This window comes from Perca fluviatilis, chromosome 5 (assembly GCF_010015445.1).
Source record: "Perca fluviatilis chromosome 5, GENO_Pfluv_1.0, whole genome shotgun sequence".
Classification (NCBI taxonomy): domain Eukaryota; kingdom Metazoa; phylum Chordata; class Actinopteri; order Perciformes; family Percidae; genus Perca; species Perca fluviatilis.
In genome coordinates this window covers 43,422,739-43,440,454 of record NC_053116.1, presented here as the reverse complement: position 1 = coordinate 43,440,454, position 17,716 = coordinate 43,422,739, and the positions used below count along the sequence as shown (strand labels likewise).

Below are 17,716 nucleotides of genomic sequence, written 5' to 3'. Positions count from 1 at the left end.
AGCTGTACATTTAAATGAGCTGTGCCCTGCAGGTTGCTCTGTGATTGGGACACCTCGAACGGCACGCCGAGGCGGCGGCCTTGCTGTTGTGTTTCATGACAGATTCTTATGCAGAGTAATCCACTCTGAAACTTTCACCTCTTTTGAATCACAGATGATTAAGGTCGGTTCTGGTAACATATTTTATTGTGTGCTAATTTACCGCCCTCCTGGTCCTGCAGGCATCTTTCTTACTGATTTTACTGATTTTTTTAACCTCTATAATTAAACTGGAGAAAGTTTTAATTATTGGAGATTTCAATCTTCATATTGATGATATGTCATGCATTGCAGCTACAGATCTCAAAGCCATTACTGACTCTTTTAATTTTACACAGCATGTCTCAGGACCTACACACTTAAAGGGGCACACCCTGGACCTTGTTTTCTCATTAGGCCTAGAGATAGTAAATGTGTGTGTGCAGGATGTACATGTGAGTGATCATAGTTGTGTTTTCTTTAACCTGAACTTACCTCGGGACCCCCCGCCTCTGAGAATGATTCTCAAAGGAGAATTATTAACCAGGATGTTGCTGGGAAGTTTTCTATGTTGTTTGATCGATGCCGGCTAAGGGGTTGCAGTGATGCAAATGTGTATGCTGAGTCTTTTAATAGCCAATGTTTAGCAATTTTAGATGAAGTGGCTCCTATGAAATCAAACATGGTCTCTCTTAAAAAGCCCTGCCCCTGGATAAACACATCTATTCAGAGCTGCAGAAGTAAATGTCGGAAAATAGAGCGCTTATGGAAAACAACTAAACTTGAAGTATACAGGCTTTATCTTAGAGAATTAACTACTTCCCTAAATGAACTTCTGAAAAGTGCTACAACTAAATACTTCTCTCAGCTAATATTCTCAAATAAGAAAAAACCCAAATTCTTGTTTGACACCATTAACTCAATTGTTTCGCCATCTGTCTCTCCAATTGCGGTGCTTTCTTTGTCAAACAATAATGTATTCCTTAACTTCTTTGTTGAGAAGATTAAAGATATCAGATCTAGTATTTTACTTTCTCCTGCTTGTATCAAAGCTTGTACTTTGGCGCTTTCTCATCCATGTTTTTCCTTTGAACTGGTGACATTACATGAGGTCGCCACTCTGCTAGATAAGTTGAAACCTTCTTGTTGTCACAGTGATGTTCTCCCAACTATGTTGTTTAAGCAGGTTTTTGATAGTATTGGGCCCTGTGTTGTAGAAATGATCAATACTTCTCTTTTAACTGGTGTGGTTCCTGACTTTTTTAAACATGCTATTGTTGAACCTGTTCTTAAAAAACCCAGTTTAGATCCATTGCAACCTATGAATTATAGGCCTATATCAAAACTCCCTTTTATGGCTAAGATTCTGGAGAAAGTCGTAGCAGAGCAGCTTACTACTTTCTTAGAGATAAACAATATTTTTGAAACTTTTGCACTAGTTAAAGTTTTGAGTGATATTTTGATGTCAGCAGATTGTGGAAAGCATACAGTGTTAGTTTTATTGGACCTTACATCTGCCTTCGACACTATTGATCACAATATTTTGATTAATAAACTTCAGGATCTATTAGGGATATCTGGATCAGCTTTAACCCTCATGCCCTCCTTAAAAAAACTTACTCTCGACACCTTCGAGGCAAAAATGTCCACGCACACAAAAACTGTTTTTAAATCATCATATATCAATATTTTTTTCTGCTTTTTTTTCATAAATCACTTAAACAACTTCTAACCTAATCAAAACTACCAAACATTCAATCATTTTCAGGATTTTAACCCTTTAAATGCCAGTTTATGTATTTGAAGTATTTCATTTTTTATTACAAAAAACACAAAAAATGATTTTTTTTCCATATAATGAATAATATCTAGATGGGGCTTTGGTGGTGATTAGAGGCTTGGATATGTCAAAGATAAGCAACAAAATTAATTTGATTGCATTAGTATTTTTTACATAGTTCCAGATACTCCCTTTGGACACCTTCGAGGCAAAATGTACATGTCCAAAAACTGATATTAAATCATCATATATCAATATTTTTTCTGCTTTTTTTCATAAATCACTTAAACAACTTGTAAATTGCTCAAAACTACCAAAAATTCAATAATTTTCTGGATTTTAACCCTACCTTTAAATGCCAGTTTTAAATCTTTGAAGTAACAATTATTTATGAAAAAACCCAACAAAACATTAATTATTTTCCATAAAATAAATCATAGGGGAATGGGGCTTTGGTGGGGATTAGAGGCTTGGATATGTCAAAGATAAGCAACAAAATTTATGTGATTGCATTAGTATTTTTTATGTAATTCCAGATACTCCCTTTGGACACCTCTGAGGCAAAAATGGCCCCATTGACTTCCATTATAACCACATGTTTTGATCTCACTGCCTTTACAGTATAAAACCATGCATTCTGTAATGTCAGCATTTCATTTGGAAGAAAACTAGTCATATTTGACATTTTACAGTATTTCACCAGATTCAACCATTTTGCCCTTGTAGGCCGATGCATGAAATTGTAGTTATATTATGGAGCTGTGTGTGTGTGTGTGTGTGTGTGTGTGTGTGTGTTTGTGTGTGTTTGTGTGTGTTTGTGTGTGTTTGTGTGTTTGTGTGTGTGTGTGTGTGTGTGTGTGTGTGTGTATGTTTGTGTGTGTGTGTATGTGTGTGTGTGTGTGTGTGTGTGTGTGTGTGTGTGTGTGTGTGTGTGTGTGTGTGTGTGTGTGTGTGTGTGTGAGTTTGCGTGAACCTGTAAGCAAGCAATGATCACTTTAGGGCTGAAAAAAGGCATCTTTTGAAGGATGCATTTCATGTGTCTCTGAAGACGTGCTTGAATAAAAACATTGTCTCCTGCATGTGCTGTAAACTGGCGCTTATCATTTCAAATGGTTTGTGGGACATGGTGGCCCTGAAGACTGGTCTCCCACTATGGACATCCCACAGGCTCCGGGTGGATTCCCCTTTGGACCGGTACACACCAGCCAGGTGTGAAGTCCCATGTATGTTAAAATCTCTTGAGCATCCACATCACTCCATCCTGAGATTGAACACCTCCCGTGTAGGTTTGTCATTTCCTGAATCAGCTGGATCAAGTCAAGAGTGAAGAAAAGGTGGAAAGAGGATGCCACATCATGGATTCTTGATATGGCATATCTCGTGGGCTCTGACATCATGCCGGTCGGTGCTTGAATGTTGCGCAGCGTCTCAGTATTAGATGGAGACCAGACTTGCCAATTCTTCACTGTCCATTCAATGTTAGGATGGACAGGATCTTCAGTGTCCTCTCCACTTTCAGAGGAAGGGTTAGAGGCACTCACAGAGTTGGAGGACACCAGTGACCATTTTGTCAGACTCCAGAAACTTGTGTCATCTTCAGATGAGTCCTGCAGTTGGCTGGAAGATAAAGGCTCCTTCTCTTTGCTCCAGATCTTTCTCCTTCTCTAGAGCCAGGTGCATCAACACACTAATAGTTGTTTTTGTTTACAACAAATGCAGGAGACAATGTTTTTAGTCAAGCACGTCTTCAAAGACACATGAAATGCATCCTTCAAAAGAAGCCCTTTTTTCACCCAGATTTACACAAACTCTCTCAACACACAGACACGTCACACACACACACAAAAAAACACACACACACACACACACACACACACACACACACACACACACACACACGCTCCATAATATAACTGGCTAAAGTAAGGTGCCTTTTTCACCACTAAAATTCTCATTTTTGTTTGTTTACAGATTTACACAAACTCTCTCTCACACACAAACACACACACAACCACCACACACACACACACACACACACACACACACACACGCATACATACACACACACACACACGCCGCATACATACACACGCACACACACACACACACCCAACCCACACACACACACCCACCCACCCACCCACACACCCACAGACACACACAAATATACATACAGTATATACACACACACACACACATACACACACACATATACACACACACACATACACACACACGCACGCACGCACGCGCGCGCACACACACACACACACACACACACACACACACACAGCTCCATAATATAACTATAATTTCATGCATCGGCCTACAAGGGCAAAATGGTTGAATCTGGTGAAATACTGTAAAAATGTCAAATATGACTAGTTTTCTTCCAAATGTAATGCTGATATTACAGAAAGCATGGTTTTATACTGTAAAGGCAGTGAGATCAAAACATGTGGTTATAATGGAAGTCAATGGGGCCATTTTTGCCTCGAAGGTGTCCAAAGGGAGTATCTGGAATTACATAAAAAATACTAATGCAATCAAATCTGTTTTGTTGCTTATCTTTGACATATCCAAGCCTCTAATCACCACCAAAGCCCCATCTACATATTATTCATTATATGGGAAAAAAAAATTTTTTTGTGTTTTTTTTTTATAAAAAATGACATACTTCAAATACATAAACTGGCATTTAAAGGGTTAAAATCCTGAAAATGATTGAATGTTTGGTGGTTTTGATTAGGTAAGAAGTTGTTTAAGTGATTCATGAAAAAAAAGCAGAAAAAAATATTGATATTCAATTCAATTCAATTCAATTTTATTTATAGTATCAAATCATAACATAAGTTATCTCGAGACACTTTACAGATAGAGTAGGTCTAGACCACACTCTATAATTTACAAAGCCCCAACAATTCCAACAATTCCAGTAATTCCCTCAAGAGCAAGCAGTGCGACAGTGGCGAGGAAAAACTCCCTCTTGGGAAGAAACCTCGGACAGACCCAGGCTCTTGGTAGGCGGTGTCTGACGAGCCGGTTGGGGGTGTGATGAACAGTGGCGATAGTAGTCACATTAATAATGGAACAGTGACTGGGTTTGGCGGGAAGCTGCAGGGTTCAGCAGGACGCAGCATGACATTGCAGGGCATCGCTGAGCTCAGCAGGGAGTGCAGCAGGACCACGGCGACAGCTGCAAACGAGGTCTTGGTGCCAACGTTCTCCAAGGAAATCACGCTGGGGGAAAAAAAAGCATAAGGACTCCGGGAGTAAACTCCCCAGAAGCTAGGATTAGTAACAAGCATTTCTGGGATGGGCTGCACACAAATAGTAATAGTAATAGTAACAGTAATAGAAAGGGAGGGAGAGAGCAGCTCAGTGTGTCAAAGGAAGGAAGTCCCCCGGCAGTCTAGGACTATAACAGCGTAACTATAACAGGTAACTAAGAGAGACAGGTCATAAGGAGAGGTAGCTTTTTCGGGCTTAGAACTCTCCCCCGCCGGATCTGGCTTGGCTGGCCTGCCTCCCTCTACTTTGTTATGTATTATTAATCTAACAATTATGAAGAGAAGCAGTTGGGCCAGTTAGGTGAACACTGCAACTCCTCACCCCTAACTATAAGCTTTATCAAATAGGAGAGTTTTAAGTTCATTCTTGAATGAGGTGACAGTTTCTGCCCCCGAACCCAGATCGGGAGCTGGTTCCATAGGAGAGGAGCCTGATAACTGAAGGCTCTGGCTCCCATTCTACTTTTAGAGACTCTAGGTACCACCAGTAACTCTGCATTCTGGGGAGGCCAGTGCTCTAGTGGGACAATAGGGTATTAGGAGCTCTTCTAGATATGATGGTGCTAGACCATTTAGAGCTTTGTAGGTCAAGAGAAGGACTTTAAACTCAATCCTGGATTCAACAGGAAGCCAATGCAGAGAAGCTAATACAGGAGAAATATGATCTCTTTTCTTAGTTCTTGTGAGAACACGCTGCAGCATTCTGGATCAGCTGGAGAGTCTTAAGAGACTTATTTGAGCAACCTGACAGTAGGGGAATTACAATAGTCCAGCCTGGAAGTAACAAATGCATGGACTAGTTTTTCAGCGTGTGCGTTTTGAGACAGGATATTCCTAATTTTGGCAATGTTACGAAGATGAAAAAAGGCTGTTCTTGAGGTTTGTTTTAGATTGGCATTAAAGGATATATCCTGATCAAAGATAACTCCTAAATTTCTAATAGTGGTGCTGGAGGCCAGGGCAACACCATCCAGAGTAGCTATATCTCTAGATAATGAAGTTCGGAGGTGTTTAGGGCCCAGCACAATAACTTCAGTTTTGTTAGGGTTTAACATCGAAAAATTATAGGTCATCCAGGATTTTATATCCTTAATGCACTCTTGAAATTTTGCTAGCTGACTGGTTTCGTCTGGTTTGATTGACAAGTATAATTGGGTGTCATCCCATAACAGTGAAAGTTAATTGAGTGTTTTCTAATAATATTGCCTAGAGGAAGCATATATAAGGAGAATAGAATTGGTCCAAGCACTGAGCCTTGAGGAACCCCATGGCTAACTTTAGCTGCACTTGGAGGATTTATCATTAACATTCACAAATTGAGATCGATCAGAGAAATAGGACCTAAACCAACTCAGAGCAATTCCTTTAATGCCAACCAAGTGTTCCAATCTCTGTAACAGGATTGAATGGTCAATTGTGTCAAATGCAGCACTAAGATCTAGTAAAACAAGAATGGAGACAAGACCTTTGTCTGCAGCAGTTAAAAGGTCGTTAGTAATTTTCACCAGTGCCGTCTCTGTGCTATGATTCTTTCTAAATCCTGATTGAAAGTCATCAAATAAACTGTTGCTATGTAGAAAATCACATAACTGATTAGCAACCACCTTCTCAAGGATCTTGGATAGAAAAGGGAAGGTTAGATATAGGTCTATAGTTTGCTAAGACCTCAGGATCCAGGGTGGGTTTTTTCAAAAGAGGTTTTATCACAGCTACTTTAAATGACTGTGGTACATAACCTGTTAATAGAGACATATTGATCATATCTAGTAATGAGGTGTTAACCACAGGTAATGCTTCTTTGAGTAGTCTCGTTGGGATGGGGTCCAAGAGACAGGTAGATGGCTTAGCTGAGGATATCTTTAACAATAATTGTTGAAGATCTATAGGATAAAAGCAGTCTAAGTATATGTCGAGACTAGTCTTTATTTCTAACGACTCTGCGTTTAAAGGTGAACCGTTAGAAGTTGAGTGTAAAAGGTGATGAATTTTATCTCTAATTGTTGTAATTTTATCATTGAAGAAGCTCATGAAGTCATCACTACTCAGAGCTAGAGGAATAGATGGCTCAGTAGAGCTGTGGCTATCTGTCAGCCTGGCGACAGTGCTGAAAAGAAACCTTGGGTTGTTCTTGTTTTCTTCTATTAGTGATGAGTAATAGTCTGATCTGGCCTTTCTTAGGGCCTTCCTATAGGTTTTGAGACTTTCTTGCCAATCCAAACGAGATTGATATATGATGATTTAATAACAGTTTTTGTGTGCGTGGACATTTTTGCCTCGAAGGTGTCCAGAGGGTACAAAATGAATCATTTAAGTATAAAAGACATGTAAGAGTAAAAAACACTGGATTTAAAAAATTTGACTGAAAAGAAGGATTCCTACAAAATTTCATGCCATAAGAAGTAACACAGCAAAAATGATCACGAAATGAAAAAAAAACTTGAGAAAAATGTACAAAAATGACCGAAGAGGGCATGAGGGTTAAAATGGTTTTCGTCTTACCTTACCGGTAGAAGTTTTAGTGTTTTTATAAATCAGATCATGTCAGACACTGCAGGTCTATCGAGTGGTGTTCCTCAAGGTTCTGTCCTGGGACCGATTCTTTTCCTTTTGTATATACTCCCTCTAGGACATATAATCGGCCAGTTTAAGGATGTTTCTTATCACTTGTATGCAGATGACATTCAGTTATACTGCTCTTTTAAGCCTACTGAGTTATATAAACTGTCATCCTTACTCAACTGTCTGAGTGGGATTAAGCAGTGGTTAAATGATAACTTTTTACTGCTGAACTACACTAATCATTGCCCCTGAGCAGAGCATCTCTCAGATAAAACAGCATCTCGGTACCTTAGGCTCGTCTGTTCAGCCAAGTCTCAGGAGCTTAGGTGTTGTTTTTGATGCTGCCATGTCTCTGGAGAAACACTCGAAGCAACTTATTAGGGCCCGAGCGCCGACAGCGGCGAAGGCCCTATTGAAACTGAAGGAATTATTATTGTTTCTTCTATTATTATTTTCCCGTCAAATTAATTGGCTTTTTGAAGGGCTTAATATAAAACTCACCAAATTTGGCGGTCGCATCAAGTCTGGTGAAAATTTACGTATTTTAAGGGTTTCGGGAATAGGCGCACAAAAATGACTCGCTAGCGCCCCCTACAAAGTTAAGAAAATTGAGCCCCTCCAGTGCGTTTAACGTAGACTCACGAAACTTGGTACACATATGTAACATGTCACGATGTACAGAAAACTTCATTAGAGCCATACCCTAAACACAACAGGAAGTCCGCCATTTTGATTTCAAAGTTCGAAATTAGTGCGAATTTTGGCCATTTCCACATGTCGTACTTTAACGAACTCCTCCTAGAGATTTCATCCGATCAACTTCAAACTCGGTCTGTGCCATCTTAAGATGTTAAAGATGAAAAGTTGTTAAAAGAAAAACTTTTCGTCATAGGGCGTGGCGGCGCGGGCGGGCGGCCATTTTGTGCGCGTTTCACGAAACAGGAAGTGGGTGTAACTCGAGTGTACGTTGTCCGATTACCTCGAAACTTTTCAGGATTCATAAGAGTCCGACCCTGAGGACAAATAAAGGCCGATATTTACTTAAAGTCATAGCGCCCCCTAGTGGCAACAGGAAGTAGGCCTAAAAGTCAAGGTGCTATACTTTAACAAACTCCTCCTAGAGATTTCATCCGACGGACTTCAAACTTGGTCTGTACCATCCCAACACCTTAACGATGAAAAGTTATTAAAAGAAAAACTTTTCGTCAGACGGTGTGGGCGTGGCGTGGCGGCCATTTTGAGTGTTTAGCGATGACCAAAGAAGTTGTTGTAACTTGAGTGTACGTTGTCGTATCTGCCCGAAATTTCTCACGATGGACAAGGGTCCAGGCCTGAGGACACCTACAGGCCAAAATTGACTTTTGGTCATAGCGCCCTGGCAACAGGAAATCTGCCTTATATGACAAACATCATCCGATTTGCATGAAACTCAGAATGTGTTGTCTACGTGTGATACTGAGCGCCCTCCCCCTTAAATATGACCACGCCCACTTACTGAGCCCACGCCCCTTTCATAACATTTGAACCGTTTAAGGTAGAGTCTTGTGTGAGGTGTCATTGAACTCAGCAGAGAGTTCCTTCTTTATTGTTGATGGTTTGGCCCGCCCCTATGCCATAAGCCACGCCCCTTTCATAACATTTAAACCGTTTAAGGTAGGACCCTTGTGTGAGGTATCATTGAACTCAGCAGAGATTTCCTTCTTCATTGGTGATGGTTTGGCCCGCCCCCTATGTTCAAGCCACGCCCCCTTTTATTACTAATGGCCCGATTGATGTAAACACTTGTGTGAGGTATCATTGAACTCAGCAGAGACTTCCTTCTTCATTGGTGATGGTTTGGCCCGCCCCCTATGTTTAAGCCACGCCCCTTTTCATACATGCTGACCCATTTAAGGTAGAGTCTTGTGTGAGGTATCATTCATCTCAGCAGAGGCTTCATTTTTAATTGGTGATGGTTGGACCCGCCCCCTATGCTTTAGCCACGCCCCCTTTCACAGCTAATGAACCGTATGACGTAGAGTCTTGTGTGAGCTATCGTTGAACTCGGCGGGGAGTTCCCTTTTCATCGGTTACGGTTTGCGGCGTCTGAGTGCCGCGCAAATGCACGGTCGCAAGGAGCGGCGTCCACCGTTAACCCCGACGCGCACAGAGGCGCGAGGGCCCGTCCATCGCTGCTCGCAGCTTTAATTAAAAACTGTTTCTTTCAATTAAGGAACATTTCTAAGATAAGAGCTTTGGTGTCAAAGGCTGAATTGGAGATGATTATTCATGCATTTATTTAGTCTCGTTTAGACTATTGCAACAGTCTTTTTATTTGTCTTGATAAGAAAGATCTTTGTCGCCTGTCGCCAGACGGTCCAAAATTCCGCTGCTAGGCTCTTAACCCACACTAGTAAAAGGGCACACATCACTCCGGTTTTAGCTTCACTTCATTGGTTACCAGTGAAATTGAGAATACGCTTCAAAATTTTGGTTCTAACTTTTAGAGCCTTACAAGGTCAGGCGCCCCCATACATCTCTGACCTTATACAGCTGCGTAGATCCTCCCGTAGTCTGAGATCTACAGGTCAGAGATTTTTAGTTGCCCCCCGTACACATTTTAAAACTAGAGGGGACCGTTCGTTTCAAGCTGTGGCACCTAGGCTGTGGAACGCATTGCCTCCTTCCGTACGTTGTTTGGACTCAGTTACAAATTTTAAAACTGAGTTGAAAACTCTTCTTTTCAAAGAGGCGTTTAATTAGACTATAGTGTGGTTATGCTAGTTTTATGTGGTTTTCTGCTTATTTTGTTTATGTACTGTAATGTATAAATGTTGTGTATCCATCCATTTGTTGTGAAGCACTTTGTGATTTTTATCTGTGAAATGTGCTATACAAATACATTTTACTTACTTACTTACTTACTTCTGCAGTCAGAAAACATGTATTATTGCTGCTGATGGGTCTAATGTTGCTCTGCACACATCTTAGTCATGAGCTAACTGCTTCCCTTTATTTCATTTCCTCCCATTCGGCGTGTGTGTGTGTGTGTGTGTGTGTGTGTGCGCGTGTGTCTGTGTGTGTTTGTGTGTGTGTGTTTGTGTGTGTGCGTGTTTGTTTGTGTCTATGTGTGTGTCTGTGTGTGTTTGTGTGTGTGTGTCTGTGTGTTTGTGTGTGTGTGTCTGTGTGTTTGTGTCTGTGTGTGTGTGTCTGTGTGTGTGTGTGTGTGTGTGTGTGTGTGTGTGTGTGTGTGTGTGTGTGTGTGTGTGTGTGTGTGTGTGTGTGTGTGTGTAGCTGCAGATGGGAAGTATGGAGGTCTGCTGGATGTGTTGAGGACTCTGCTGCGAGAGGAAGGACCTCGAGTGCTCTACAAAGGCTTCAACGCCGTCTTTCTACGAGCCTTCCCTGCAAACGCCGTAAATATTTACTCTGATACTTCTGTCTTTACTCTTTACTCTGATACTTCTGTCTTTACTCTGATACTTCTGTCTTTACTCTGATACTTCTGTCTTTACTCTGTATTTTGTATTTTATTAGTTTATTAGTCAGGGACCATGCACAGTTCAGGCCCTGTACCAGAGTTAGCTATACAGCTAATTTACATCTGTGGTACCTGGGCAAGGGAGATAAAAGGACAATATAGACAATACTATCAAAACAGATAAAAACTTAACAACAAACAACATGTGACAAGCATTACTCACATATAAACCAAAATACAAATATACATTCCATGTTATAAAAAGATCATGATTCGCCCTAGCCAAGTCTTTAAGGACATTTTAAAACTGCTGAGACTTGCACAATCTCTAATGTGAAGTGGAATTAAGTTCCATTTTTCTACTGCTGTAGATGAAAAAGCTGATTGACCAAATGTAGTCTTACTAAATTTAGTGTAACAGTCACCTCTTACAGAAGCCTTGGAGACCCTTACATTATCTAAGATACTTCTGTCTTTACTCTGATACTTCTGATACTTCTGCTCCTGTTCTTCCTCATAACTTCTAACCCGTCAACGTCCTCTGATCCACTTCCTGTTTCCTGCAGGCCTGTTTCCTGGGCTTTGAGGTGGCGTTGAAGGGGCTCAACGCGCTGGCGCCCGGCTGGTGAAACTGAACTGAAACTCAAAGACTCAATGAAATGTTTTCTGACATTTTACTTTTAATTTGACAAATGAAGTTTTTAGATTTTCGACTTTTGTACCAAAGATTTTCTCTCTTTCTGAGAGTCTTTTGAATGTATGAATCTGAGATCTGAGCCTTTTCTCACTTTTTAAGAGTTTACAAACTGTTTGTGATGTTTGTGAAATGTCTTCTAATGAATGTTTTTAATTTCCGTATATATATATATATATATATATATATATATGTCCGGATGGGTTTATAAACTTTCTCATTAGAGTTAGGGTAACCTTTTCAATAAAAGTTTGAGTATTAACATTTAAATCTTGTTGTCTGGGTGATAAGTTTGAACCAGTAAAGCAGAATAAAACACATGCTCAGGGTTATATAAATATATGTATATATTTATGTATTGGTGGTATTTGAGGCTCTTCTGGGGTCATTTAACAGAAAGTTAAAATAATTATAGATGACAAGCGTACATATAGTTCAATGCAATGATCCTTTGTTTCCTAAATATATTTTCAGACACTGAGACAATTCAACTGTTGAATCAGACTCCTTAAAGGAGAATTCCGGCCAATTTTTACGTTAATCTTGATCGCTATAGCTACGCGAGTACTTTCGATAGAAAAAACCCCGACCCGAATCAGTGCAGGTAACACGGAGAAGCTGCAGCTACGTACTACAAGCGTCAACTGAGCTAAAACGGCAGTGCTCGGGGCAAGTTTTAGAGTGCCTTTGTGCCTCTTAACAGACACAAAATGCAATTAATATGTCTGTTCCACATGAACAGGGCCCTTACATGTCAACAAGATGCGTTTTCAACTCAGACATTGTTTAAATTCACCTACCCTGGTCCCTGTCTCGATCCTGCCGGTAGCTAGCTTGCCCTGTTAGCTGATAGCCGTTAGCTGCTAGCTGCCGTTGGGTGAGTATATTCAGACAGGCTTCTGTGATAATCATCCCAATAACAATCCACGGAGCGGTGGTGGTGTGGCTATGTCCTCCAGAGGACAGGTCATGTCACGTCTTGAAGTGTATTCCCCCCTAAAAAAAACAGTAGTGCGGTAGTAGCTGCTAGCTGCCCTCCGGTGAGTGTGTACAGCCAGATAGCTGTTAGCCGTTAGCTGCTAGCTGCCGTTTGGTGAGTGTATTCAGACAGGCTTCTGTGATAATCATCCCAATAACAATCCACGGAGTGGTGGTGGTGTGGCTATGTCCTCCAGAGGACAGGTCATGTCACATCTTGAAGTGTGTTCCCCCCTAAAAAAAACAGTAGTGTGGTAGTAGCTGTTAGCTGCCCTACGGTGAGTGTGTACAGCCAGATAGCTGTTAGCCGTTAGCTGCTAGCTGCCGTCCGGAGAGTGTATTCAGCCAGGCATCTGTGATAATCATCCCAATAAAAATCCACGGAGCGCCCGGTGGGCTGGTGGATGCCCTGCATATGACAGATCATGCCTTCGCAGCGAAAGGTTTAGATTATTTCCCCCTCAAAATAGGTAATTGAGCAATGTAGTGGTTATGATCATATCAGTGACTATGTAACTACATGGAAACGGGATAAACGATGTCTGTGGCTTGCACGGTAATAGCGTTACTGAAGCTTAGCGGTTGCATCGCGCTGTCTCCTGGGAATTCAGTTGTAGCAGAAAAAGGTAAACAGTAGTGTGCAGATTGGAGCGTAGTGTGTGAAGAGTGAAAAGCGGAGTTTTTTATAAGGGAAGAAGCTTGGAGTATGAATAATATAGCAGATATACAACACACGGAAGAGCCTTTTGAGTTTGATGGTCAACCTTATTTATTCGAACGCGAGTATACAGACGAAGAACTAGCCTCAAGAGTTGGAAAGAACGAGAATGACAGACAGAGGGGAAACAGGCAGATGAACTTGCTGCTCCAAGCACAAGCTAAAGCTAGCCTTCAGTAACTGGGAGACATAGCCACACCACCGGGCGCTCCGTGGATTTTTATTGGGATGATTATCACAGATTATCACATTAACACATCTCTCCAGCCCATGGGCCCACCACCTGTGGGAGGAACCGCTGGGGTCGGGTGCGCTGCCACATGGGTGGCAGTGAAGGTCAGGGGTCTCGACGGACCAGACCCGGGCAGCAGACGCTGGCTCTGGGGACGTGGAACGTCACCTCTGTGGGGGAAGGAGCCGGAACTGGTGCGGGAGGTGGAGCGCTACCGGTTAGATCTGGTGGGGCTTACCTCTACGCACAGTCTCGGTTCTGGAACCGTACTCCTGGATAGGGTTGGACTCTTTTCTTCTCCGGAGTTGCTCAGGGTGTGCGGCCGGGCGGGTGTGGGGATACTAACAAGCCCCCCGGCTGAGCGCCGCTACGTTGGAGTTTACCCGGGTGGACGAGAGGGTCGCCTCCCTACGCCTGCGGGGTTGTGGGGGAAAACTCTGACTGTTGTTTGTGCATATGCACCAAACAGGAGTTGGAGTATTCGGCCTTCTTAGAGACCTTGAGTGGAGTCCTGCATGGGGGCCAGTGGGGACTCCATTGTTCTGCTGGGGGACTTCAATGCACGCGGGCAATGATGGAGAAACCTGGAGAGGGGGATTGGGAGGAATGGCCTCCTTGATCTAAACCAGAGTGGTTGTTTGTTGTTGGACTTCTGTGCTAGTCATGGATTGTCTATAACGAACACCATGTTCGAACATAGGGATGCTCATAAGTGTACCTGGTACCAGACGCACCCTAGGCCGAAGGTCAATGATCGATTTTATAATCGTTTCATCTGATCTGAGGCCGTATGTTTTGACACTCGGGTGAAGAGAGGGGCAGAGCTGTCAACCGATCACCATCTGGTGGTGAGTTGGGTCAGGGGTGGGGAAGACTCTGGACAGACCTGGTAAGCCCAAACGTGTAGTGCGGGTAAATTGGGAACGTCTGGAGGAGGCCCCTGTCCAACGGACTTTCAACTCGCACCTCCGGGCGGAGCTTTTCGTCGCATCCCTGTGGAGGCTGGGGGCATTGAACCCGAAAGTGGACAATGTTCAAAGTTTCCATTGCTGAAGCTGCGGCGGAGCTGTGGTCTTAGGGTCTTAGGTGCCTCAAGGGGCGGTAACCCACGAACACCGTGGTGGACACCGGTGGTCAGGGAAGCCGTCCGACTGAAGAAGGAGTCTTTCCGGTATATGTTATCCCAGAGGACTCCGGAGGCAGTTGCAGGGAACACGGGGCGCGGGCGCGGCGAGCCTCTGCCGTGAAAGAGGCAAAGCAGCGGGTGTGGGAGAAGTTTGGAGAAGACATGGAGAAGGACTCTTCGGTCAGCACCAAAGTGCTTCTGGAAAACTGTTCGCCACCTCAGGAGGGGAAGCGGGGAACCATCCAAGCTGTGTACAGTAAGGATGGGACACTGTTGACCTCAACTGAGGAGGTAATAGGGCGGTGGAAGGAGCATTTTGAGGAACTCCTGAATCCGAATAATGCCTCTATGTTAGAGGCAGAGCTGGAGGATGACGGGGATTGTCGTCGATTTCGCCGGAAGTCACTGATGTAGTCAAACAACTCCACAGTGGCAAAGCCCCGGGGGATTGATGAGATCCGGTCCAGAAATGCTCAAGGCTCTGGGTGTGGAGGGGCTGTCCTGGTTAACACCGTCTTCTTCAACATTGCTCGGGAAGTCTGGAACAGTGCCAAAGGAGTGGCAGACTCGGGTGGTGGTTCCCTTTTTTAAAAAGGGGGACCAGAGGGTGTGTGCCAATTACAGGGGTATCACACTTCTCAGCCTCCCTGGTAAAGTCTACTCCAAGGTGCTGGAAAGGAGGGTTCGGCCGATAGTCGAGGGAACAATGCGGATTCTGTCCTGGTCGTGGAACAACGGACCAGCTCTTCACTCTAGCGGATCCTGGAGGGGGCCTGGGAGTATGCCCAACCGGTCTACATGTGTTTTGTGGATTTGGGAAAAGGCGTATGACCGGGTCCCCTGGGAGATACTGTGGGAGGTGCTGCGGGAGTATGGGGTGAGGGGTCTCTACTCAGGGCCATCCAATCTCTGTACGACCAAAGTGAGAGCTGTGTCCGGGTTCTCGGCAGTAAGTCGGACTCGTTTCAGGTGAGGGTTGGCCCCTCCGCGCTGCGGCGCTTTGTCACCAATCCTGTTTGTAATATTTATGGACAGGATATCGGTACGTAGTCGGTGGGGAGGGGTTGCAGTTCGGTGGGCTGGGGATCTCATCGCTGCTTTTTGCAGATGATGTGGTCCTGATGGCATCATCGGCCTGCGACCTTCAGCACTCACTGGATCGGTTCGCAGCCGAGTGTGAAGCGGTTGAGATGAGGATAAGCACCTCTAAATCGGAGGCCATGGTTCTCAGCAAGAAACCGATGGAATGCCTTCTCCAGGTAGGGAATGAGTCCTTACCCCAAGTGAAGGAGTTCAAGTACCTTTGGGGGTTTGTTCGCGAGTGAGGGGCAATGGAGCGGGAGATTGGTTGGAGAATCGGGCAGCGGGTGCGGTATTACATTCCATCTATCGCACCGTTGTGACGAAAAGAGAGCTGAGCCAGAAGGCAAAGCTCGCGATCAGTTTTCGTTCCTACCCTCACCTATGGTCATGAAGGCTGGGTCATGACCGAAAGAACGAGATCCAGGGTACAAGCGCGAAATGGGTTTCCTCAGGAGGGTGGCTGGCGTCTCCCTTAGAGATAGGGTGAGAAGCTCAGTCATCCGTGAGGAGCCTCGGAGAGCCGCTGCTTCCTTGTGCCGAAAGGAGCCAGTTGAGGTGGTTCGGGCATCTGGTAAGGATGCCCCCTGGGCCGCCTCCCTAGGGAGGTGTTCCAGGCACGTCCAGCTGGGAGGAGGCCTCGGGGAAGACCCAGGACTAGGTGGAGGGATTATATCTCCAACCTGGCCTGGGAACGCCTCGGGATCCCCCAGTCGGAGCTGGTTAATGTTGCTCGGGAAAGGGAAGTTTGGGGTCCCCTGCTGGAGCTGCTCCCCCCGCGACCCGACACCGGATAAGCGGACGAAGATGGATGGATGGATGGATGATTATCACAGATGCCTGGCTGAATACACTCACCGGACAGCAGCTAGCAGCTAACGGCTAACAGCTATCTGGCTGTACACACTCACCGTAGGGCAGCTAACAGCTACTACCGCACTACTGTTTTTTTTAGGGGGGAATACACTTCAAGACGTGACATGACCTGTCCTCTGGAGGACATAGCCACACCACCACCACTCCGTGGATTGTTATTGGGATGATTATCACAGAAGCCTGTCTGAATACACTCACCGGACGGCAGCTAGCAGCTAATGGCTATCAGCTAGCAGGGCAAGCTAGCTACCGGCAGGATTGAGACAGGGACCAGGGTAGGTGAATTTAAACAATGTCTGAGTTGAAAACGCATCTTGTTGACACGTAAGGGCCCTGTTCATGTGGCACAGACATATTAATTGCATTTTGTGTCTGTTGAGAGGCACAAAGGCACTCTAAAACTTGCCCCGAGCACTGCCGTTTTAGCTCAGGGGACGCTTGTAGTACGTAGCTGCAGCTTCTCCGTGTTACCTGCACTGATTCGGGTCGGGGTTTTTTCTATCGAAAGTACTCGCGTAGCTATAGCGATCAAGATTAACGTAAAAATTGGCCGGAATTCTCCTTTAAATATAAATATATATAGGATCCTACAAGATATATATATATATATATAAGATTATATAAGGTATAAATATAAATATATATATAAGATCTTACAAGATATAAATATAAATATATCTAAGATCCTACAAGGTATAAATATATAAATATATCTAAGATATATACTCTGGTCTGCACAGCAAAGAAGCGTCCCTGCCACCTGCTGGACCGGTCAGTCCACCAGCAGAAGATGTGCAGGAAATGAAAGCATTAGATCTGATGAAATATAACTCCTGCAGCTTCAGCTTTTATATTGATGGATGTGTTATAAGATATGACACTAATGTTTGTAAGTCTTTTAGACG

The 17,716-nt window shown here is 43.8% G+C and overlaps 1 protein-coding gene across 2 annotated transcripts in view; it reads left to right on the top strand.

Annotated features, from left to right (window-relative positions):
* si:dkey-150i13.2 (mitochondrial carnitine/acylcarnitine carrier protein) overlaps nt 1-11,958 on the top strand; it is a 54,014-nt gene extending 42,056 nt beyond the window's left edge. For both annotated transcript variants that reach the window (XM_039801170.1, XM_039801171.1), the window contains exons 8-9: nt 10,921-11,042; nt 11,674-11,958. In XM_039801170.1, coding sequence (XP_039657104.1) covers nt 10,921-11,042; nt 11,674-11,736 — 185 coding nt within the window. In that variant the 3' untranslated portion in view covers nt 11,737-11,958. The remainder of the gene's footprint in view (nt 1-10,920; nt 11,043-11,673) is intronic.
* The last annotated feature ends 5,758 nt before the right edge of the window (nt 11,959-17,716 follow it).